Raw genomic sequence first — 22,874 nt, forward strand, 5'->3', positions numbered from 1 at the left:
GGTGTGTGTTGGGGATGGGCCAGCACAGAGATGAGCAAAGGCTGGGTAGAGGGGTAGATTCCAGCTTTCAGGACAAGTCACTGGGGAGTTGTTCCCATCAGTTCCTGAAGGCCCCTGTGGGTGATGTGAGAGTGGGATGGGGATTCAGGCAAGGGGAAAGAAAAGCCCACATGAGGGCCCCACAGGAGCCCGAGCCCAGTGGGGGAATAAAGATGAAGTAGCTGGGGGCAGGGCTGCCCATTTTCCTTCTTCTCGCTCCTACCTACCCATAGTCTTCCAAGGCCTCGATTCTTCTGAGATCTTTCTTGAGGCCCCTCCAGCTCCTTGGTCTCCCTATCGCTGGGCAGAGATCCCATGGTAACCTCAGAAGTCACTTTGCTACAGCCTGCCCCCATCCCATTTGGTCCCTGGTCCTCACCCACTTGGTTAGTCTACTCCTCCACAAAGCCCTGTCTCTGGACCCTTCTGCCTAGGCCCTCTCAGGCCCCCATCCTTACATTGCTCCTCCTGGCACCACAGCCCATCCTCTCCTGCTCCTTCCCTGGCCCCTGTGCTGAGTCTTCTCCCTGCCCTTCAATTTCCTGGTCATCTGGCGTCAGCTGCAGCCTCCTCTGTACCCAGCCCTGGGCAGGGAAAGGTGACAGGTGCAGGCAGGCCTCATAAAACAAAGATCTGGTTCTCAAAGTGCTTTCAGTTATCACCAGGAGACAATGAGATGACCATGGGGAGACCCAGGGTGGGGACTCAAAGAAACAGGAGAGGTCAGCATAGCCAGGATGCCTCCCAGGCCACACAACTCTCATTCCTTTCAGGCTTCACTTTCCTGGGAGTGTTACGACATCCTCATCTCTGCCTTTCCCTGCAAAATCTCTCGGTTCCTGCCTCCAGGCATCCAGGGTCACCCCTGCTCATCTCTGTGCTGGCCCCTCCCTGATACGCACCTTGGCCAACCACCCCACCCTGCATGCAATCATGTGTGTCACTGCTCGGGCCTGTTCACACAGCCGCGGGGCTTCCCGTTTGACCAGGCTGACCCAGCCCGGAGTGCTCACGCCGAGCTGCAGATGCAGAATCCACCCTGAGCAGGGGCTGAGGAGGGGACAGGCTGGACCTTCTCTGAGTGAACGCCGCTACCCTCTGTACTGAGGTGCTTTGGGAGCTCAGAAGTGGGCCAGCTGGCTTGGAGCGAGGTTGGGGGTCTGGGGCCTGCCTGAACTTGTGTGCTAGAAGAGCAGAGGAACTGGAAGCTGCTTGTGCTTCATGTGACGATGAGGGAGTCTAGGAGAGAAAAGGACTGCCTTTATGCCTTCGTATGTACCACTTATTTTTTAAATTAGAAATAATTAAAAAAAGAAAGAAAGAAAGAATTAAGCCTCCCCTTCCCCATTTTTTAAGTCTCTGGCTAGTATCACTTCCTTGGGTTCTCTAATGGAGCTAGTTGCTTCCTCCAGTATTCTCAGGGTACTCCGTGTAAACTTGGCCATGACACTTGTCTCACAAACTTAACTAGTCTTTCCTGGTGTCTGACATGGTGCTGGGAAGAGTGTAGGCATTTAATACACAGTTTTTAGAAGAAATGTCAATCCCCTCAATGTCCTGAGACTGTTACTGGGTTTCTTAGATGTTGAATCTCTTGTGCCTCCAATCAAAACTCACTGTCCACATTTCTTTCCCTCAGAGCACTGTTACTCTATTGCTTGTTTTGAAGAGTAACTGATGCCTGTTAGGGGGAAGCAGGGTGTTGTACCAGAAAGAACACTGCCCTCTGTTTTCCTGCAACTGAGGACCAGTTAGACCAGGACTGAGGTAGGATTGAGTCCCACATCGGACTCCCTGCAGGAAGCCTGCTTCTCTCTCTACCTATGTCTCTGCCTCTGTGTGTGTGTGTCTCTCATGAATAAATAAATAAAATCTAAAAAAAAAAAAAAAAACCCACTAGGTTTAACTCCATGTGATGTGGACCCTGGGGCCCTCAGCTCCCCCACTTCCTCTGGTCAGTGGAAAATCTAGATGGCTCCTAAGGTCTTCTGGGGCTGAAGTGAAAGTCCTTTGTGGGCCAGGGCCTGGTTTGTCTTGTGCTCTGTGCTCCTCCCAAAGCCAAGAATGGTGGTGATTGGAGCAGCGCACATTCTTTAATATTTGTCAAGAGAAGGAACTGGTTTTTTTTTTTTTTTTTTTTTTTAGCACTTGTTAGCATTTAATGAACCTCCCCCTATGTGGCTTCAAGCTAACAGAACGCAGGCACCCCCCACACCCTTTATCGTTTCCTCAGCTCTTCTACTGAAGAATTTGGCCTTCACGATGATAGGCTGTTTTGGGAGCTTTCCCTTTCCCAAAACTTTGTAGTAGCCCGATCGCACATCGATAATAGGAGCAGCTCCAGCCTTGTTTTTGGCGGCATTTACCTGTGTCTGCTCACTGACTAAGGTCCACACTTTATCAAGGTTGACAGTTGGGCAAAAGCTCTGGTTTCTCTTTAAGTGGTAATGTCTCATACCGACTTTTCCAAAGTAACCTGGGTGATATTTGTCAAAGTTGATCCTGTGATGATGCATGCCACCAGCATTACCCTGGCCTCCTGGGTGCTTCTGGTGCTTGCCAATGCGGCCGTGGCCATGGCTCATGTGGCCCCGAAGTTTCCGGGTCTTCCTCAGTCTGGATGGTATGTTGGCGGCCCAGAGAAAAAAGGGAGGAACTGACAACTTAGATGGCTACATACTGCCTTGTGTTTTATACATGTTATTTCATTTTATTCCCAAAGTGGTGGGGTCAAAATTTGTATGTAGATTTACATGACTCTGAGGCCCATATTCTTTCCATAATCCCTTGCGGTCTTTAGAAAACAACACCATCAAGCAAGGATTTGTTCTAATGGTAGCTGTGGAAGGCTGCAAGAGGTCTAGAAGCCCTTATTCATATTGCATTTAGGCAATGCCTCTATCCATCACCAGCCTTAGGAGATAATAGGAACTTTGGGTGGTGAGTGGAAGGGGGTGAGAGGGTGCTAAGAATATCTGACCACTGTGATCTAAATAGAGTGCTTGGGCAAATGGTGGCATTTAGGTACATAGTTCTAGTCATGTGCTAAGCCAGCTCTTTAAAAAAATAAAAACCCTGATTAGCAGCCTTTGTTGGTTTCTGTGGCTTCTATACTCTCACTGTGGCTAAATTCAAGCAACAAACGTGAAGTTACCACTGATTGCAGAGTTGGAAGAGAAGCACAGCCAGCACTCACAAGCCGCTGAACTGCCCTAGCACATCACTGGGACAGTAAGCAGAGCCGTTCCCAAAAGCCACAGGAAGGTCATAGCTCTGCACATGCTATGGCAGCTTTGGGAAGCCTCAGCTCTCACTTTGCATTTTCCAAAGATTAGAAATGATTTTTGCACCTCTGACTGACAGCAGCCATCCCATTCCACCGATGGCCATCTAGGCTGTTGCTGCAAAGGCTCCCTCAGAGTGGCTCTTGGCTCCTCCTTGCCACACACACCCTACTGCCTTGTCTCAGGCTGGGACAGCCCCTGGAGCAGGGCCTAAAGGGCTCTTGCAGTCAGTTCCTCAGGAAGCAATTCAGGTGATACCATCCCAAGAGGAAGGATGAAAGTATGTCAGTACCATCAGCTATTCCTCTGCCTTTCACTTGGATTTGGACACTACTTTCCTCCCAAATGCCAGGAAATCATAAATGCTAAAGAATCTGCCCTAGCTGCCCTGAAATCAGGCCCAGCTAGAAGGCAGCAGCCATCGCCCAAAGAGATGGTGGAATGAGGGGGTGGGAAAGTCCTGAGACAGGAGTATGCCTGGTTCTGGTTGTGGAGGGACCTTGTTCCCCAGCTGAGGGTGTGGAAACAGTCCTCGCAGTCAAAGGGCAGGTGCCCTGAGATAGGCAGCTCTACAGGGAAGAGCATGAGCACACCTGGAGGAAAGGGGCTTTGTCCTGGGAATGGTACTCCTTGAGGACCCGAACATTTTGCATATCTTGTAGTCTTTCTCTCAAGTACTTAACACTTTGCTGAGCACAGAATCAACAGTCAAAACTCACTGAAAGAGAAATGAGACTTTTATTAGCCCCCAGAATATTTTTTAACACTAAGGCAAAGAGTAAAATGTAGGGGCAGGTAAAATTAAGGCATAAAGGGGGATCCCTTAGGGGCCCCAGGGCTCACCCAGGAAACACAGTGGAAGCTTTCTCTTCCTATCAAGGGTATGTGGTAGGCAGAAGAGCCTGCCTTGTTTCACTGAGACCTGCCATACCATGTAGCCTGAGAGAGAACAGAGTTGTGACATCAGGCCAGGACGGTTAGAATTTGCTAGCGTAGAGGGTCATAATCCACTTGGGCATACGAAGGAAGCCAGGCAAGTAGGAGGCCAGCCAGCCCAGGCTAGAGGCATGGGAGAGAACCGAGCTCAAAGACAAATAGTCTTGGATGGGGCGGCCTGTGGACCACAGGAAGAAGAGGAAGGTTAGAACCTCACTTCCCACTCCATAAACACCTCTACCCTGGCTGAAGAGCCCAAGTGGGATGTGAGGGAAGAAGGAATAGGGAGAGAGTGTGGGAGAAGGAGGAGTGAGCACGCAATGGAGGAAGGGAGGTCCAGGCTGGCTGCTGGGCCAGAGCTCTTACCATCCACATCCTGAAGGCTGTAGCGGCGAGCAAGGTCACAAGATGGCAGCACCTTCCCACTCAGGCTCAGGATATTGGGGTCTGTGAGCACAAATGACAGCTGAGAAGGCAAGGAAGTGACACAGTGTGACAAGGTTTGGGCCCGATGGGACTGGGTAGCGCTCAGACAGGTTTGGGTGCCCAGAATTATTTCTCCCTATTCCTAGGAAGTTTCCTATACTTCTTGTAAGCCAGTTCCTGAGGCTCCCAAACCTCAAACAGGGCTGCTTTGGGTCTCCAGAAGCCAGAGAAAAGAAGGGCATATTCCTCAACCACTTCCTGAGCTAGGACTCACCCTGCAGATTCTTCAGGCCCTTCTTGTTACCACCTGTCTCCAACCTCTTTACCTGTTGCCAAAGCCACCACACATTTGCCACTCATTTCTGTGGTCTCTGCAGAGGAGAAATTAGATCTGAGCTGAAACACAGGGGTCAGAGAAGTGAACGGTTAATCTCCAAGTGAACTGCCCACATTTCTTCCCCACTTTCAGTTTCTATTCCAGGAGAGACAGGCCCTCATCACTGTACCTGCAGGACTCAGAATCTTAGAAGGTGTTGGAACCACTTTTCCCTACATTCAGGTGAGCCCTGTACTCCGGCACCAGGACCCACTGCCTCTCCTAAGTGGAAGCATCCTGGGATGTCAGCTATGTCTGGACCTCCTAGGTTAGTTTAGTGCAGGGGTCAAAAGCAGAGGCCTCAGGGCACGAGGCCTTTCCACTTATGGCATACATGACTTTGAGCAAGTTTCTAATCTTTCCAGGTTTTGGTTTTGCCATCTGTAAAATGGAGATATCTCCCTTACAGGATGAAAGGGCACAGCATGTGTCCAGTGCTCAGCCTGCTGTAGTAGGCACTGGAGGACTGGCTCTCTGGTTACTGTCTTGTCATTGAGGATGGAGAGGCTGAGTCCTCTGCATTCTCTACCTCCCTCACCCTCCTCTTGCCAACCTGTTTCAACAGGGGATCGTCAGTATTTTCGTTTTTCACCACGACCTCCTTCACTAGTTCTGTTTGCACCATCCCTGGCCACAGAGACACGTAGCTGACCCCATGGCGCCGCAGCTCCTGGGCACAGTCAGCAGCCAGCCTGTCGCACTGTAAAGGACAGAAGGCAGGGTGAGAGCAGGGTACCTGGCCATATCGCCTTCCTCCCCTGCCTTCCCTGCTTTTGCTGGGATGCCCAGCCCCTGCCCTTCCCAGGAGCCCTGTCTCAGCTGTCAGTGGTCCCCAGTATTTTGCCACCCAAGAGCCCTGACAGAGGAATTATCTGTGGAGCGGCAGAGGAGGACGTGGGGGCCAGTGGGCTGTACTACTCTGACCACTGGGGATTATGTCTCCTGAGCTATAGGTACCATCACTGTCTGATGCCTCCCTAACCCGCGGCTATTGGGTCCTCACCGCAGCTTTGCCCACACCATAGGAGACATTGAAGAAATACTGCAGCCCTCCAATGGAGGAGATGACCACGATGAGCCCCTGGCCAGCTGGTACCATGAGCCGTGCTCCATACACCGAGCACAGGTAGTGGCCTCTAGAGGGTGGGGCAAGGAAGAAGGAATAAATGATGTTCTCTTTGGCCTAGCTGCTGTAGCCCTGGAAGCTTCCTCTGCCCTCTAGTGGCTGCGTCAGCTGGGGGAGGGCCACATGGGGGTGGCTGCAGAGCTGGAGAATGAAGGGCTAGAGGCCACTTTCTGAGAGGAACACTTGTAAAACAAACCACCAATGGATGAGTGCAAAGCAAAAACTCAGCTTTCCACCTTTTTTGTAGGGAAAACCCAGCACACACATACTCAGTAACCAGAAAAATACTTCATTTGCATGGGAAACAGGACCCTCCAAGTGGAAACAAGTAGAGGGAGTTATATTTTCTTTTTTTAAAAAAAGGTTTTATTTGGGGATCCCTGGGTGGCTCAGCAGTTAAGCGCCTGCCTTTGGCCCAGGGCGCGATGCTGGAGTCCCGGGATTGAGTCCCGCGTCGGGCTCCCGGCATGGAGCCTGCTTCTCCCTCCTCCTGTGTCTCTGCCCCTCTCTCTCTCTCTCTCTATCATAAATAAATAAATAAATCTTAAAAAGGTTTTATTTATTTATTCATGAGAGGCACAGAGAGAGAGGCAGAGACACAGGCAGAGGGAGAAGCAGGCTCCATGCAGGGAGCCCGATGTGGGACTCGATCCTGAGATCACGCCCTGAGCCAAAGGCAGACGCTCAACCAGTAAATGTGTATGTGAATGTGGGGGGGTGGGGGTGAGAACGTGTTGCTAGACTCCCAGAAGGCTCACAAAGTGGCCTTTATCTTGGAAAATTCATCAGGGCTCAGGGACCAAGGTCTGAGCCTCTCTGCCTTATAGGTTCAAAACTCTGACTCAAAAGAGATCAGGTTGTGGAGAGCCTCTCTCTTTTGAGGGCTAAGTGTGTGGCGTTGCCAATTATCAGCTCTTTGGGCTTTCTTTTCTTGCCTCTTGGCTAACCATCCCTCTGTATCTTCATCATCTTTCTTCTACCTTGGAAATCACAGCTGGATTCTAATCCTGCTTCCCTGGGATTGCCACTAGAAGCTGTGGGTGTTCTTCAATGCTTTAGTCACAGATTTTCAGATAATCTCTTAGTTACTCCCACAGGTGGCTGATCACATCCACGGAGTACAGTTTCCAAGAGGGCACCATCATTCCAACAATAAAAAAGAGACCCAACTAGTGTGTCATACTAGGCGAACTCTGAGTGCTGTGTTTCATCTCACTCCTGTGCCAGATGTATGTGTAACTCTGACGTGGGAATGCCCTTGCCTGCGGATCTGGAGTGAGGATGTGGAGGCTAAAATGGCAGGCACTCGCTCTTATGGACCTTCTCTTGATCTAAGACAAAAGAATTTCTTTCCCTAAATATTTTTGTTAATGACAGCTACAGGTGGTATGCCTTACTGAGGAAAGGAGGCTCCCTTCTGGGCCATGCATTTGGATGTGCAGAGTGAGGCAGGAGAGTGGCCAAGAGCAAGTTCAGGTGAAAATTCATGATAGAAACGAGGTAAAAGTCAATATTCTCAGGTACAGATCTACCTGAATGGAAATTCTCCAGAGGTGTGAGACAAATGGGACAAAAAGGAGAAAAGGGAGATGGGAAAGGCAGAGGGACAAGGAGAGGGCATATGGGGAAAGGTCCAGGCCCTCAGCTGAGTGAGGGAGGAGAACTCAGCTCTTGGGGTGGGACAAAGGGAACACTCACCTCAATCCAACATTATTGATATCATCCCAGATGGAGGCTGGGCTTTCCCAGAATGCCTTGTTAATGTTCTTCATAATTGCCTGGAAGACACAGGGAGTGTGATGAAGGATGATCTGAAGGCAGGAAGGTATGAGGGCTGGATAGTGAAAGGGACAGTGAGCCCAGGATGAGGACCCCGGGGTCAGAGGGGGAGGTTAGGAATGTGGATCTGGAATCAAAGTTTAAAGGGTACCGGGACTCCGGCATAGGCATTGTTGACTAGCACATCCAGACGCCCCTGCTGTTCCTGATCCACTTGCTCAAACAGCCTTTGGACTTCACTCTCCTGGCTTGAATCGCACACCACGGGCACACACTGGCCCCCTCGAGATTGTGCCTGGTGAACGACAGAGGGTGTATGAGTTTATAGTTGCAGATGAGTGTGAGACATAAGGCAACTCTCTTCAATTCCCAGCATGGGGGGGGGGGGGTGCCTGCGGGTAAGAGTAGGAATGGAGACCAGCAGCTGAGGGAAGATGGTGAGCAATACTGCCCTCTGGTGCCTGTTTGAGGAGCTTCAGGAATGCTAGGTCCTTTCCCTAAAGACCCAAAGGACTGAGATTCCAGGTTTAAAATCTACATTCACTGAGGCCTACCAGCCGCAAGGCCTTGAACTCTGCTAGTGGAAGGCAAGGGACAAATAAGGCAGGGGTGGGGAGGTGGGGGGGGGGGCTGCTCCTGGGACAAGAGTATCATTCTTTTTCCTTGTCCTTGGTCATTTCCATCTCTCATGCCCTGAGCTCCCACCCTTCACCATTCACCATGTAACCCCTACTGTAGTTGACACTAACAAAAATATTTAGAGGAAGAAATTCTTTCATCTTAGATCAAGAGAAGGTCAGTAAAAGTGAGTGCCTGCCATTTTGGCCTCCACATCCTCACTCCAGATCCACAGGCAAGGATGTATGTGTCCCACGTCAGAGTGACACATACATCTGGCACGGGAGTGAGATGAAACACAGCACACAGGGTTCGCCTAGCATGATACACCAGTTGGGTCTCTTTTTTATTGTTCACGATGGTGACTCTCATTCAGTCCCAGCCCTCTGACTGTCACCTCGCCAGTGCTCCCACCTGGTAACTGAAAAATCAAAACTCTCAGCTATTTCTACTTTCCGTTCTATCACACCCTCCACAGATGTGTCCCCATCCTCTAACTTCACAGGAAGAAAAATTCCTTATTCAAGGCCAATCCTCCTATTCTCCGGATCCATGCTCTGGGTCCCACCCTCTTACCTCCTTGCTTCCTAATTGCTCACCCATGCTCCCAGAGCATTCTGCATCTGCCTCTGATTGCCTGCTGGGCCCTATCTTTTAAAAGCAGAAGTGACATTTTACCAGTCTTGGTTAACCTCAGTGGTTCACACAGTGCCTGGCAAACCACATATTTATTTAACTGAAATCCTGTAGAAAAGTCAAGTGAAGTACACAACTCAATAAAGTCTTGCCTAAAACAGAGGAAAGCACAGGTCTACGACCGTTCAGTTGCAATTCCTAAACCCCTGAAGGTCTCAGACAGAAAGTTTTTTCATAAAACTCAGCGGCAAAATTTGATCTGACCTCAAGTTATTTAAGGGCTTTACTTATTCTAGTTTAAGTATTCACATTTTGTTGAGGAATATCATGGCTTCAGGTAAGGGATCAGTGGAAGGTGTGGTTTTGGGCCTTGTGGTTCAAGAGGAAGCACCCACCTCCTCAGCAGTGGCCTGCAGTGTGTCCATATGGCGGCCTGTGATGTAAACTGTGGCGCCGGCTTGGCAGAGCTGCAAGGCGATGCCGCGGCCAATACCCCTGGAAGCACCAGTCACCACGCACACCTTGCCCTTCATAGAAGCTGCCATGGCTCACAAGCAAAGGGGGAAAACCTGTGGAAGCAAAGACTTGCTCTAGAGAAAGCCTACGAACTGTGTATATGGAAGGGTGACCTGGACAGTGGTGGGGGGAGCCAAGGTTGGACTCCTATGAGCAGAGAGAAGTTTCAGAACGGGACAACAGTGCAGGCCCCGGGGTAAGGCTGTTGGTCCCTTTTGGGAGGCCAAGGAGTTGGCCACTGCCTTCCTGCGAAGGGACCGTCCTGGGACTAGGACTATGACCCCAGGGGCTGGGTGGGCCTGTCCCCGGTTAGATACATACTGGGACCCTAAGAGGTGGGGGATGCTGGCACGGCGGCCCCTCACGGCAGCTCCACGCAAGCTGCCGGCTGTCTAGAGCTCTGGCCTCTGGCCTGGCCTGGCAGGCCGAGCCCGAGGGCGCGGCTTCCGGGTCGGGGGCGAGCCTGAGGCCCCGGGGACCCCGAGTCCAAAGGAGAGGGAGCTCGCGCCCCTACCTGACGCCCGTGCTCTCTCCCGGCGCCGTCAAGCCCGGAAAGTCTTTGGGCTCGAGAACTTCGACTCCAGCTCCGGGGGCGGGACGCGGTGACGCAACTGGGCCAGAGGGCGGCCCAGGATGAGCCGGGGACGTGGAGGAGAGGCTCGGTCCGGACGGTTCTCCGCGGGCACAGGCAACGGCGGCCGGAGGCGGGGCGACCCAGGAGCGGGGGCGCGGCCTCCGGGCGAGGGGCCGTCGCGGGGCTGTGACGTGTGCGCTGCGCCCCAGCGCGCCGCCGTTTCCGGTCTGCGTCGGGCCTCGCACGCTCCCGGCTGTCGGAGGAGCCCTGTGGCTTGGGAAAGGCTTCGCGGACGGACGAGGGGCTCTAGTCCTCATGGGGCTGGGTCCGCGCTCCCCCCACAGGGCGGGGCGCGGGGTCCCAGCAGGCGGCAAACGAGGGCGCGGGGCCAAGGGGTCGGGGCGCCCCCCGCCAGGCCGCGGGCACTGCCCTCCTGCGGAGGGGAGCTCGGAGCCGGCCCTCGCCGCGCACCCGCACCTGAGCCCCGAAGCTCTGGGGTATTTCCGCCGGGCGCTGTCCGCCCTCAAGGAGGCTCCCGAGCCCGGAGCAGAACGAGGTGGGGAGCAGCTGCCGGGTGGGACTGAGAGGGAGTCTTTAGGCAGAAGTTCCAGGACAGGCAGGGAAATTTTCTCGGGTCCCCAGGGCATAGGGACTGAGTCTCCTCTGCCATGTCCTCTTCATCGCTCCCCGCTTCTCCCTCTCTCGGCTGATGAAACATAACCTTTTTTTTTTTTTTTTTTTTTTAAGATTTTGTTTATTTATTAGCGAGCAAGAGAGACAGCACTAGTGGGGCAGGGGCAGAGGGAAAGGGAGAAGCAGGCTCTCCAGACGAGGGAGCCCCACGCAGGGCCCATCCCAGGATCCTGAGATCATGACCTGAGCCACCCAGGGGCCTCTAATGGAACATAACCTTATCCTCCTCTCAGTCTTTAAAATATTTCTTTTCTTGTCTACCCAGAACTGATGGTGCACAATGTTTTGAAGGAAGTGGAGGCTCAGGCCCTGGCCTTGGCCACAAACAGGACTGGCAGTGAGATTATGCAGGAACTGTTGGGATTCAGTCCCCTGAAATCTCTGTGTCGAATCTGGGCCGCTTTGCGCCCCAGTTTACGCCTAGTGGCCTGTCATCGATGTGGGGTGCATGTATTGCAAAGTGCTTTGCTGCAGCTGCCTCGGTTGCTGGGGAGCCTGGCAGAGAAGGAAGAGGAGGAGGATGTGGAGGAGGAGGATGGCAAGGATGGACCCTTGGAGAACCTGGAGGAGCTGGTTTTGGGACTAGCCTCTGAGGTGTGTGACGATTTTCTTTTCTACTGTGGAGACACACATGGCAGCTTCGTGGTCAGAACTCTGCTGCAGGTGTTGGGAGGGACTCTTCTGGAGTCTGAGAGAGCCAGACACCGTGGCTCTCAGTCACCTGGTAAGTATATGAGGGAGGGAAGTGGACCTAGAGGAGAAGAGAGCTTAGGAAGTCCAGAAGAAGGGAGTAAGCAGAAGAGTAATTCTTCATGACTGAAGAATTAGCAGAGAAATGAGGATGAGGCTTAACAAAGCAAAGATTAGTGCGCACAGAGGCCCAGTGTGTTAGTGTGTTTGGGGGGACAGCTAGTAGAATGAGCCAGGGGTGAGAGGTGATTCCTTTGAGCAGTGGATGTCAGGCTTTTTTTGTTAGACCACAACTTACAGAATTCTCTTTTTTGAAACATCACTGAACTTGCCTATACTGGACGCAAACAGAACTTCAAGAAACAACACTCTTTTTTAAGATTTTAATTTCTTTCTTCATGAAAGACACAGAGAGAGGCAGAGACATAGGCAGAGGGAGAAACAGGTTCCATGCAAGGAACCTGATGCGGGACTCGATCCCAAAACCCCAGGATCACGCCCTGGGCCCAAGGCAAACGCTCAGCCGCTGAGCCACCCAGGCGTCCTGAGAAACAATACTCTTAATATATGCAGTCCACTTCAATGTTTTCCTCTCTGTTTTTTTTTTTTTTATTCTGTTCTATTCCATTGAAAAAGTGCTAGTCAAGATCCACTAAAGTGATTTCATGATGTACTCATAGGCAGTGACCTACATTTTGAAAAACTTCAGGAAATAAGGTTAGAGAGTTTAGATGAGGCCAGATTTTGGAACACCTTAAATTCCTGACTGAGAGTTGGCCTATCTCCTATGGACCACTGGGGAGCTGGTAGAAATTCCTTCGAAAAATTAAAACTCCGTTCAGTCTTCCAGATGTGAAGAGATAATTCATACGTGTTCTGCATCTCCGAGCTGAACCCTTCATCATCTCTGGAATTATTTTCCCTCCTGGATGGTAGTCTGTGATCCCAGCACTGCACATGTTTTTGATCTTTCAGACACACAAAGGGCCCCAGCTCGGGAGTGTAAGCCAACTGATTTTGAGGTCCCTAAAACCTTCTTGAATCACCTTCAGGACCTGAGCTCTTGTTTTCTGAAGGACATTGCTGGTAAGGATGGTCTAGGACCTGTTTTTCTGGAGGTGATTGTCATCATGCAAAGCCCTTACTTAGATCAGTCTTCCTCTTCAAATCTGATCTGGTTTGATATTTCGAAGACTCTGATTAGAGCCTTTAGGTCTATAGCCCCTGGTACCTTATCGCTTGAGGTTTGAAGTTTGTCTGGATTTTGGAAGAAATGCTTTTATTATTTCTGCCCTCTTCCACAGTATTTATCACTGACAAGATCTCCAGCTTCTGCCTTCAAGTGGCCTTGCAAATCTTACACCGCAAACTGCCCCAGTTTTGTGCTCATCTCTGCAGTGCTGTGATCAGTTATCTGAGTAGCCGCAACTCCTCAGCAGACGGCAGGTATGTTCAGGACCTCAGGATCCTCCGAGGTTGATAAGGCTGTGTGAAGTGAATGGAGTGGTGTGGGTGTCTTAGATGATGTACAGTAAAGGCTGCCTGGTGACCTTCTCCTTGTCCCTAGCCCCCTACTGCTATTTCTGCGGGATCAGACGAGCTCCAGACTCCTGGAGCAGGTTCTGCTGGTGTTGGAGCCCCTGAGGCTCCAGAGCCTCTTTGAGGATCACTTCCAGGGGCAGCTGCAGGCCCTAGCTGCACACCCTATTGCCAACTTTCCTTTGCAGCGTTTACTGGATGCTATTACTACCCGTGAGCTGGTGAGTTGGGAACGGGGCTGGATCTGTTCGTGTATTCCATTGTTTCTGCTACTCTTTGTTCATTGGGCTTTATTTTATTGTGTGCCTGCCCCGGTGTCTCTGGTGGTGTGCTGGCCATTCCCTTGAAAGGTTATTCCTGGGGGCTTCTCAGAGCTTAGGACAAAAGTGCCTTCTTCCCAGAAAGGATTTGTGTTGGCTTCTCAGGTGCCAGTACCAGCAGGAGACTGGCTTAATCCAGATTTGCAGCTTGAGGTTCTATGGCCCATTCAGACTCTGGGTACTTGGCTACAAATCTGTATGAGTGCTGGACCTATTGACATAGTTTCTTTTTTCCTTTACTGCTTAGCACGAAGGCATACTTGCCTGTGATCTCATGGATTGGGAGTTGGGGTAGAAGAATGGATTTAATTCTAGTATCCCCTTATCTTGTGCTTCCCCCAAGTGAGGCAGTACTCTAAGACTGCCCCCTTGTCCTAGACTTTATGTGGCAAAACCAAAGTCCTGATATCAGCAATGCTTATCTAGCATTTTTATTTGTTTTCTGGAGGAAGATATCTCTGAATAACTTAATCCACTGTTACAGAATGCCAAAGATTCTTCATTCTCTGTCTCTCCTCAGCTGTCCCCTGTGTTTGAGGAGCTGAGCCCTGCCCTGGAAGCTGTGCTGGCTCAAGGTCACTCAGGGGTGGTCATTGCCCTGGTGGGGGCCTGCCGCAGAGTTGGGGCCCACCAAGCCCAGGTCCTGCAGCTGTTGTTGGAGGTGATGTTACCTGCAACCTGTTTATGCCCTTAGTTCAAATTCTACCTGTTAGGGCTTCTCTGAGCTTCAGTGGTTGTATCTCTGGACTCAGGAGGTCTAATGCCCAAGTTCACAGATAGAGAAATGAAGCCAAACCCATCTCATAGCCCTGGAATGAAAATTGTCTCCCAGAACTAAGAGAGCAGTTTGTTTAAGGACTAAATGTTTATTTAACCCTATTATGTGTATAGAGACTGGGAATATAGCAAGGCAGATGAGATTCTGCCCTCATGCAACTTACATGTTCATGTCTTCTGAATGCTTTCCCCTGTCAAGAGAGTTGGGGTTAGGGATGAGGGAGTTGGTTCTCAAATTCATCGTGTTTTGTCTTCCCCTGTAGGCATTCCACTGTGCAGAGCCCTCTTCCCGGCAAGTGGCCTGTGTGCCTCTCTTTGCCACTTTGATGGCTTATGAGGTGTACTATGGACTGCTCGAGGAGGAGGGGGTAGTGCCCACAGAGCACCAGGTGAGGTAGGGGAGGAGCCAAGCCAGTGACTAACTGGGAACCGAGAATTAAAAAGTCCTTCATTCTGGTGTTGCAGGTGGTGAGATCTCTGGCTTCATTTAGGCAGAGGTGGCAGTTTGGTGGCTGCCTCTTGATTCCTTCTGTCTGTCCTTCCAGGTGGAAATGGCCATGGCCCAGGCCCTGGGGGAAGTGACAGTCCTTGGATCTCTGCTGCTCCAGCATCTGTTGCACTTCTCTAGTCCTGGTATTATACTGCAAAGTCTGGGTGCCTTGACGGGACCACAACTTCTGACTCTAGCCCAGAGCCCTGCTGGGTCCCACGTGCTTGATGCTGTCCTAACCAGTCCCTCCGTGACACGCAAGCAGCGCCGCCGTGTGCTGAAGACCCTAAAGGTTCTAGTTTCTGTTTTGATTCCCCCACTGACATCCATTAAAAGAACATGAGCTTGCCCCAAGACTGTCTTTCAGAGTCAAAGAGAGAATATATAGTTCCCAGACTCTTTTGACTCAGACTGTAAACTTCTAAAACTTCATTTCACCTTTGCCCTCCCCAGCATACCTTTGTGGACTGCCATAGGGGGACCTACTTTGCTTGTCTTACTGCAGGGACAGTATGTGGCTCTGGCCTGCAGTCGCCATGGCAGTCGTGTACTAGATGCCATCTGGAGTGGAGCAGCCTTGGGGGCCCGGAAGGAAATTGCTGCTGAGCTGGGTGAGTACCAGCACTTCTCTCTGACCTTTCCAAACTTGACTCGCTCCAGATGGCTGGGTGGCTGGGGAGGGGACTTAAATTCAGCAGACTTCAGTTCTAAAGGGTGGTGTGGCTATGGGTTCTTAGCAGTCTGCTCCCCTTCCCTTCTCCTCTGCTGAGTATGCAGCCCTGTGCCCCTACCCCTTCTCACTTCCCCACTTTGGAGAATGAGGTATTAATTATTCCAAGGTCAACCCAGAGCTCAGGGAAAATAGAGGGACCTTCACCCAGAGAGAGTCCCTTTGAGCTTGTGGGTGACTGCATGATCATACTTCACGTGAGTGGTTCCATTTGCAGGAGAACGGGACCAGGAGCTGATAAGAGACCCTTTTGGCCACCATGTGGCTCGAAACGTGGCACTGACTACTTTCCTGAAGCGCCGAGAGGCTTGGGAACAGCAGCAAGGGGCAGTGGCCAAGCGGAGGCGGGCTTTGAACTCAATACTTGAAGACTGAGGCCTTTGGATCTGGGATTAGGTGTTGATGGGGGAGGGATAAAAGGCATATCTGTCCTTTCCCCTTTGTAGTTCAAGTTGGAGTCAAAAGTCTTAATAATAAGTATTTTTATATTTTTATTGGAAATGTTTTTGTTATTTTGGGGAGAAGGATATAAAGAAATTGAGATCTCAAGGTGAAGTCAAAGGCTGAATCCAGTGCACTGGGAAGCTTAGGGACAGGAGGAATTGCAAGAAATCTAGATGTAGCAATGGTCAGAGTGGAATCAAGATGCTTGGGGATGGGTTTGTGGCCTTTTAGGGTAAGGGGGAAGCTGGAAAGATGGCTAGGAAGAGACAGTATTCTTCGGGAAAGGGTATAGGCTAGAGGTATAAGGCCTTATGCCGATGGGACCTGTTGCAGTGGGGTCAGAAGACCATGGGGAAATTGGGTGAGTTCTCTCATCTGCACTATCCTCAGATCTCCAAAGCTGATGCTGTCAGAGTCCTTACAGTGTGTCTTGGAACAAGTCTAGGGGCAGAGAGCAGCTCAGAGCCCCTTCTCAGTAGGGATGGAGGCGACCCTGCCGCTGCCAATGCCACTGCTCGGCCCCTTCTACTAGGTGGCGAAGGCTGGAGGAAATTCCCAGCAGCATGTGGCCTAGGCCTTGCAGCAGTGCAGATGTCCAGCGGAGGAGCTCCCTGAAGGGCAGAGACAAGATGGAGTTGGGTGGGTGGGGGAACCTGGGAGGAGGCCATAGAGGGGATTTTCCACAAGGGAGCCCTAATAAGATAGGTAAATGCAGGAATTAGGGGGGCTGTGACTGTAGGGGGATGGGGAAATATGACATGTTGGTCTCTGACCTGAGTACTTTCTTTGGGCCAAGTCCTTGAAAATCACAACTCATGGAGTAGAGCCCGTAGAATGTGGCTTTGACATTGAGGCTGCCAAAGAGGTCTCGAGGGTTTTGCTTGTATACGTCGAAGGTGATGCGGGCGATGTCTTTGCTGTGCTTGGGCTTCTCCCGGCCCAGGCCATATGACAGCATCCCACTCTGTAGGGCACATATGACAGCATCCCACTCTGTAGGGCACCTCCATCAGTGCAATGCATTCCGACTTGTGGATACCCACCACTGTTCCCCATCAGCACTGGGTCAGACCCACCCTCACCTGGACTGTGTGTCCCCTATGAGGTGTCCCTGGCAACTCTTCGCCTCTCTTGGTACCTCTGATCATGGTTGGGCCCGAGAAGCTTGAAGAAGATGTAAAGGACTGGTGGCCCACAGCAACCCCACCGTGGGCCTCTTACCCTGCTGGGGCTCCAGCTCTGCCCACACTCCAGCACCATCAGGCACGTGTCATCCTCCAAAAGCTGGAAGAAGTCCTCACTCTCCACAGCGGTCCCATCCTCCTCCAGCACCAATGTTAGCATCCCACTCAGCAGGAGGGCCTCTGTTGCCTGCCCAGCCCCAGGAAACAGGAAGAAAGGCGTGGAGTTTAGCCATGCTTCTCTCTCTCTCTCCAGCTACCTCGCACCCATTGGTTGGCTCTAGATGCTGGTGGATATCCCAACTCCACTTCCCAGAAAATTGCCAACCCTTAAGATGGCACCAGATCTTGGTATTGTTCAGTTGCTGGGGGTCCCTCAATAAGGGTTGACTTTTTTCCTCTTTGTTCCAATGTCATCGTCCACATTATTGTCTTCTCCCCCTATTCCCCTCTGAGCCACTCTACTGGCTTGGAATTGAAAAGCGATCTTGCTTCTGTTGAGGACCATCCTTCAGTCTTCTCTCCAGTGACCTAGCTCCCTGTCCCCCTGCCCTTGGAGAGCCCTCCAGAATGGTTTCCTGCAACAATGATCCTTAACCTTTTTAGTCTTTGTTAGTGCCAGATATCTACGTAGCACTTGACATACGTGGCCCTCTTTGACTCCTCTCAACAACCCTGTGAGGAAGGTGTATCATTATTTCCGTTTTGTACATGAAGAAACAAGATTTGATAGAACGAACAACTTTCTACAGGTTGATACCAGCAAACCAACAAGTCTTCATAGGATCAGGACTTTAAGTTGATTTGTCATACAAATTGCCTTTCCATACTGATTTCTGAAGGCCAATCCTCTGACCTCCCTCCTGCCACCCCCCACCCGCCCTCCGCCCCCATCTATTCCTTCCTCTACCCACTGGAAGAGAAATGAATTGACCCAAATACAGCAGGGTCATTGGGCTGACCATCCCCCTCCCCCCTCTTTCTGCCCTCAGAGGGAGGGGCAGCCATGTAACTAACCTCAGCCTTTCGGTTCACTCCAAGTTCTCACTCTTCTCTTGCCCCCTGGCTGCCCCCACAAGAGGAACTTAGGGATCTGGCTCACTTACCTTGTCCAGCAGTTCCTGGCGGGTGGCAGCTGTCAGACCTTTCCGGGTAGTCCGCTTGTGATCACAGACTCGGAAGGGTCGCTGGGGTGGTGGAGGTGAAGTCCAGACTTTCCGGCCAAACTCAGAGCTCATATTGGATACTGACCTGGTAGTTGGGAAGAAAGGTCAAGAAATGAGTTTGGTGAGTGTGATGGGGGTGATTGGAAGTAGGGTGCTTGGAGAGTTAGGGAGGGATCTAGGTTTGGAGATCAGAGAAGCCTAGGGAGAGAGGGAGAAACCATGGAGTGGGAGTGGTGAGTGGTGATTCCATAGCCGGAGAGGCCCACTGTAGAAAGTGAGGGCGGGGAGGGGGAGTAGTCCATGAGTGTCTGGGTCTCCTAGGGGCTGGATGGAATTTTGTTACCGTGCACTATCGTCAGAGTTGGAGGGTAGAAAGGAGGGTTAGAAATCACCTGAGCAGGCCACTGGGGTTCAGGGCTGAGAGGTACTCCATGGTGGAGGGAAGGAGCAGGGGAGTTGCCTCTCCCGGTGCGGTGCGTTCTAGGCTGGGTGGTTCTCTCCAGTGCAATAGTGGTGGTGTTTTGTGTCACAGAGCTGGGATTTCAGCCCCAGGGAGGTGGGGGATGAGTCAACCCGGACTCTGCCCCCCCCTGCCAGGCCAGTAAGAAGGGCAAAGTCCAAGGGGGAGGGAAAGAGGAAGGAGGGGCCTGGATGGGATCATGGAGGTGGGATTGAAGCCCAGAGTTCCCCGAAAAAGTCACTTGAAGCTTGTGTGTGTGTGTGTGTCTGGTGGCGGTGCGTGCTGAGGATAAATGGGAACTATATAAGAGGATGGGATGTGATCTCTGGTCTTTCTATGGAGAGAACTTCTAGGGATAGTTTCTGGTTCCCAATCCTGGAGAAGCTGCATGTACGTGATGTGTGCTGTACTTGCTGCCACCTACTGTGAAAGCTGTAAACTGCAGCTTTGGGAGTATAGGGGCCAGGCTGAGGGTGGGATCGTGGGTAGGGCTTGGACACAATGAGGAGTGAGGCAGTGTGCCAGGGTGGGCTGTGAGGGGAGGATGGATTGTGCTCCATGGATCCAGGATCACCAGGATCCTGTCGGGGACCCTGGCTTCCCGCTTTCCTGCTTCTTCCTCCTTGATCTAGGGGAGGGGCTGGCTCAACATTTCTCTGGCTTTGTTCTCCAGAACTGCTCTTTGTAGCCACACTGAATTAGGCACTTTCTCTCTCATCTTTCTCTTTTGGCCACTTAATGGGCATGAAGGAAATGTGAAGAGGGGAGACGTCCTCTGAGGGCATTAAGACTAACTTTTGGTGCTCTGAGTTCCATCTCTGATTTCAGCGACAGTTGTGGTGGACGTTTGTATGGAAGCCCAGACTCTCACTAAGACTGAACCCATCACATGAGTGTAAATCTGCTTTCCTGCCTAGGTGTCTGAAGCTGTGGCAGCCTACTCAGCCTCCTGACAAGTGTATCATGCCTCTGGGACAGCCCTCAAACCATGGGGGATACAAGCTGGGCACCAATGCCCCGGTCTTCTGTCTTTCTGGAAGGCATTCTGTGTAATTCTGAGAGCTTCCTGATCCCTACTGAAGAGACTCAAGAGCATACTCTTCCTCGCTTTCTTTTCCCTTCTTCTCCCCTGCTCCCTCACTCCTGCTCCCTGAGCAGACCTTCCAGTTGCAGGATTACCTGTACCCACGCCCTTAATTCAGGCTGTGCTTTGGAAATAACCCAAACTGAGACAATACTGTCCTCGCTCCCAAGGAGTCCCCAGTTCCAGCTGCTGACTGGGAAGGGGTCTTTCCCCTTACCTCAACTTTATCAATGTACCTGGTCTCCCTCAAATTTCTCCGTTTCCAGGCTTTGCCTGACCTTTTCACCTAGAGGAGACTTCTTGTCAGTATATCTCTACTAACGCACCATTTCCTTTCTTCTTATCTTGTATCTTGATGTGGCCTGGTGTTAGGGTCTCTTCGAGGTTATGTGTTATGATTCCTCAAGGAGGTTATAAGCTCCTTGTACCTCCGTGCACCCCCATAACTCAGCACCAAGACTGGAAGCTGTCACTAACAGCCCTGGGGAGGGGGGTGGGGGATGACTGGGGCAGGGCCTAAGGTAAGAGATGAGAGGTGTAGGTAGGAAGGTGAGGAAGCTGAGTTTGGGTCACCTTCTCTGCTGAGTGCAGGTCAGGGAAGCCTGAGAGCATAACAGGCGGCGGCAGGGTTGGGGTAACTGGGGCCAGAAGTGGGTGAGGGATGAGTGCAGATGCATGACCCAGAGTCAGGATTCGGCCGTGTCCCCACTCACCTACACAGAGAACATTACCTGTACCCTTCAGCTTCTCCTGTTTCCCAGGGAGGCGGCCTCTCACAGGCCTGGACGTGTTAGTGATGGGAAGGAGTAGAATGCCCGAGGGGGCCCAAGAAAGGCCTGAGAAGAGAGAGCTCCACCTCATCGCTCCTCATTCTCATCTCACACTGCAAACTTGACAGGAGTAGGCACCTCACCCGCTGCTGCTGCTGTGCCTTTCGGCTTCTCCATGCCCCTTGTAGGCCTCCGAGCCTACTAGTTCCCAGCTGGGTAAGTAGATTGGCTCAGGGACCTTTACTTCCCACTGCTCACTTTGAGCTCAGGCATAGGAAGGGGGCTGGCCAGAGGAGGGGCCCAGCTAAATGGGTGGAGGTGGAGGTAAGGGAGAGCCTGGGAGTCAGGACTGGGGCAGGAGATTTGGGTTCCAAGAAATCATGTTTGCGTTGCGGCTAGGGTCTTCTCTCCTAGACAGAAGAGACAGAAGCAGGAGGAGACACAGTCCCTTCTCATCTGGCAGAAGGGGTACCGTGGGCTTTTGCCCCGACCCCTGAATGCCTTCCATTGGCCCTTTCCTTCCCCCTCGGTAGGTGCTGAAGAATGTTGGCCTGCTATCGGCCCCCGGGGAACGAAACGCTGCTGAGCTGGAAGGCCTCGCGGGTCACCGGCACCGCCTTCCTGCTGCTGGCGGCGCTGGTGGGGCTGCCGGGCAATGGCTTCGTGGTGTGGAGCTTGGCGGGCTGGCGGCCCGCACGGGGGCGACCGCTGGCGGCCACGCTCGCGCTGCACCTGGCGCTGGCCGACGGCGCGGTGCTGCTGCTCACGCCCCTCTTCGTGGCCTTCCTGGCGGGGCAGGCGTGGCCGCTGGGCCAGGCGGGCTGCAAGGCCGTGTACTACGTGTGCGCGCTCAGCATGTACGCCAGCGTCCTGCTCACCAGCCTGCTCAGCCTGCAGCGCTGCCTGGCTGTCACCCGGCCTTTCCTGGCGCCCCGGCTGCGCAGTCCCGCCCTGGCCCGCCGCCTGCTGCTGGCCGTCTGGCTGGCCGCTCTGCTGCTCGCCGCCCCGGCTGCCGTCTACCGCCACCTGTGGGGAGACCGCGTGTGCCAGCTGTGCCACCCGTCGCCCGCCCACGCCGCCGCCCATCTGAGCCTGGAGACCCTGACTGCCTTTGTGCTTCCCTTCGGCCTGGTGCTCGGCTGCTACGGCTTGACACTGGCGCGGCTGCGGGGTGCCCGCTGGGGCGCTGGGCGGCAGGGGTCGCGGGTGGGCCGCCTGGTGAGCGCCATCGTGCTGGCCTTTGGCTTGCTCTGGGCCCCCTACCACGCGGTCAACGTTCTGCAGGTGGCGGCTGCGCTGGCTCCGCCGGGAGGGGCCCTGGCGAGGCTGGGCGGTGCAGGCCAGGCTGCGCGAGCTGGAACCACCGCTCTGGCCTTCTTCAGCTCCAGCGTCAACCCGGTGCTCTACGTCTTCACCGCCAGGGATCTGCTGCCCCGGGCAGGCCCCGGCTTCCTCACGCGGCTCTTTGAGGGCTCAGGAGACGCCCGAAGTGGCGGCCGCTCCAGGGAGGGGACCATGGAGCTCCGAGCTACCCCTCGGCTCAAAGTGGTGGGGCAGGGCCACCGAGGCGGTGGAGACCCCGGGGACGGGATGGAGAAGGACGGTCAGAGATGGGACCCTTGACTCCAAACCCTACAACCGGGCCTGCCTCTTCCCTATTCCCTTCCATCGTCCCTCCCTGCAGAACTCAGGGAACCACTCTGCAGCATTTGGGGGATGCTTCTCTGGCCACAGTTTAGATCTTTCTGGGCAGAATTATATACCTGGGGCAGGCCCAGTTTCCTCCAAACTGAGGGATTGCAAGCGGTGATGGTATTGTGTGCTTGCGGGTTGCCATGTGCCCATGTACCAGAGCTGCTTACTTATTGCCAATAGCTACTGTGAAATACACTGGAGTGGGGGCATTCCATGATGGCTTAAGCATGCCCCCACTGGTAGTCCATCATGCTTGAGTTGTACTGAAGCCACCTGGTTCCCCGCTGGGTCAGTCCAAAGCTGGGCACTGCCAGCCTTCAGTGGCATCTTGACTTATCCTCCTCAGCCTGGGTGGCCTGGTTCCCTCAGGCCAACCTACTGAACCACTCTGGAAATAAAGGAAGAAAGAGGAAGGAAAGGTATAGATGCTTGAATGAGCAATGAGGATAGGATCCATTCTTTGGGGTCTGAAAGAGCTGAGTGAAGAAAACCCTGACTCTGGAAGGGGAAAGACAATCTTTGGAG

At 52.7% G+C, this 22,874-nt stretch overlaps 5 protein-coding genes across 13 annotated transcripts; 2 read left to right on the forward strand and 3 right to left on the reverse strand.

Moving 5' to 3' along the window:
- Window positions 1-2,178: 2,178 nt before the first annotated feature.
- LOC140640645 (large ribosomal subunit protein uL15-like) lies at window positions 2,179-3,976 on the reverse strand. Its single transcript, XM_072840240.1, has 2 exons — window positions 3,917-3,976; window positions 2,179-2,711 (listed from the first exon to the last, which is right to left on the reverse strand). Exons 1-2 carry the CDS (start codon window positions 3,974-3,976, stop codon window positions 2,223-2,225), a joined length of 549 nt encoding a protein of 182 aa, XP_072696341.1. The 3' UTR covers window positions 2,179-2,222.
- DHRS1 (dehydrogenase/reductase 1) lies at window positions 2,724-10,461 on the reverse strand. Of its 6 annotated transcripts, XR_012036338.1 has the most exons (10): window positions 10,251-10,460; window positions 9,616-9,789; window positions 8,118-8,261; window positions 7,886-7,965; window positions 6,065-6,197; window positions 5,615-5,761; window positions 5,012-5,081; window positions 4,626-4,706; window positions 4,167-4,437; window positions 2,724-4,041 (listed from the first exon to the last, which is right to left on the reverse strand). XR_012036338.1 is itself a non-coding variant. In XM_072838048.1 (9 exons), the coding sequence occupies exons 2-9, from the start codon at window positions 9,763-9,765 to the stop codon at window positions 4,025-4,027; spliced, it is 822 nt and encodes a 273-aa protein (XP_072694149.1). In that variant the 5' UTR covers window positions 9,766-9,789; window positions 10,251-10,461; the 3' UTR covers window positions 2,724-4,024. The 6 variants fall into 6 exon arrangements, 5 of the variants coding, with proteins under 5 accessions (XP_072694149.1, XP_072694151.1, XP_072694150.1 ...); XM_072838048.1 differs by lacking the exon at window positions 4,167-4,437 and having other exon boundaries at window positions 10,251-10,461; XM_072838050.1 differs by lacking the exon at window positions 4,167-4,437 and having other exon boundaries at window positions 4,626-4,725; window positions 10,251-10,461.
- A 56-nt stretch (window positions 10,462-10,517) lies between these two features.
- On the forward strand, window positions 10,518-16,050 carry NOP9 (NOP9 nucleolar protein). Of its 4 annotated transcripts, none has more exons than XM_072838033.1 (10): window positions 10,523-10,866; window positions 11,269-11,727; window positions 12,669-12,779; window positions 12,998-13,139; window positions 13,261-13,453; window positions 14,073-14,213; window positions 14,593-14,718; window positions 14,875-15,111; window positions 15,325-15,430; window positions 15,767-16,050. In XM_072838033.1, exons 1-10 carry the CDS (start codon window positions 10,626-10,628, stop codon window positions 15,922-15,924), a joined length of 1,914 nt encoding a protein of 637 aa, XP_072694134.1. In that variant the 5' UTR covers window positions 10,523-10,625; the 3' UTR covers window positions 15,925-16,050. The 4 variants fall into 4 exon arrangements, with proteins under 4 accessions (XP_072694135.1, XP_072694136.1, XP_072694134.1 ...); XM_072838036.1 differs by having other exon boundaries at window positions 10,729-10,866; window positions 11,237-11,727; XM_072838034.1 differs by lacking the exon at window positions 12,669-12,779 and having other exon boundaries at window positions 10,518-10,866.
- CIDEB (cell death inducing DFFA like effector b) lies at window positions 16,017-18,915 on the reverse strand. The gene is made up of 5 exons (XM_072838051.1): window positions 18,733-18,915; window positions 18,281-18,425; window positions 17,215-17,364; window positions 16,767-16,957; window positions 16,017-16,604 (listed from the first exon to the last, which is right to left on the reverse strand). The coding sequence occupies exons 1-5, from the start codon at window positions 18,771-18,773 to the stop codon at window positions 16,466-16,468; spliced, it is 666 nt and encodes a 221-aa protein (XP_072694152.1). The 5' UTR covers window positions 18,774-18,915; the 3' UTR covers window positions 16,017-16,465.
- On the forward strand, window positions 18,070-22,444 carry LTB4R2 (leukotriene B4 receptor 2). Its single transcript, XM_072838043.1, has 2 exons — window positions 18,070-20,870; window positions 21,188-22,444. The coding sequence occupies exon 2, from the start codon at window positions 21,198-21,200 to the stop codon at window positions 22,275-22,277; it is 1,080 nt and encodes a 359-aa protein (XP_072694144.1). The 5' UTR covers window positions 18,070-20,870; window positions 21,188-21,197; the 3' UTR covers window positions 22,278-22,444.
- The last annotated feature ends 430 nt before the right edge of the window (window positions 22,445-22,874 follow it).

The sequence above is a fragment of the Canis lupus genome, chromosome 9 (assembly GCF_048164855.1).
Source record: "Canis lupus baileyi chromosome 9, mCanLup2.hap1, whole genome shotgun sequence".
NCBI lineage: Eukaryota > Metazoa > Chordata > Mammalia > Carnivora > Canidae > Canis > Canis lupus.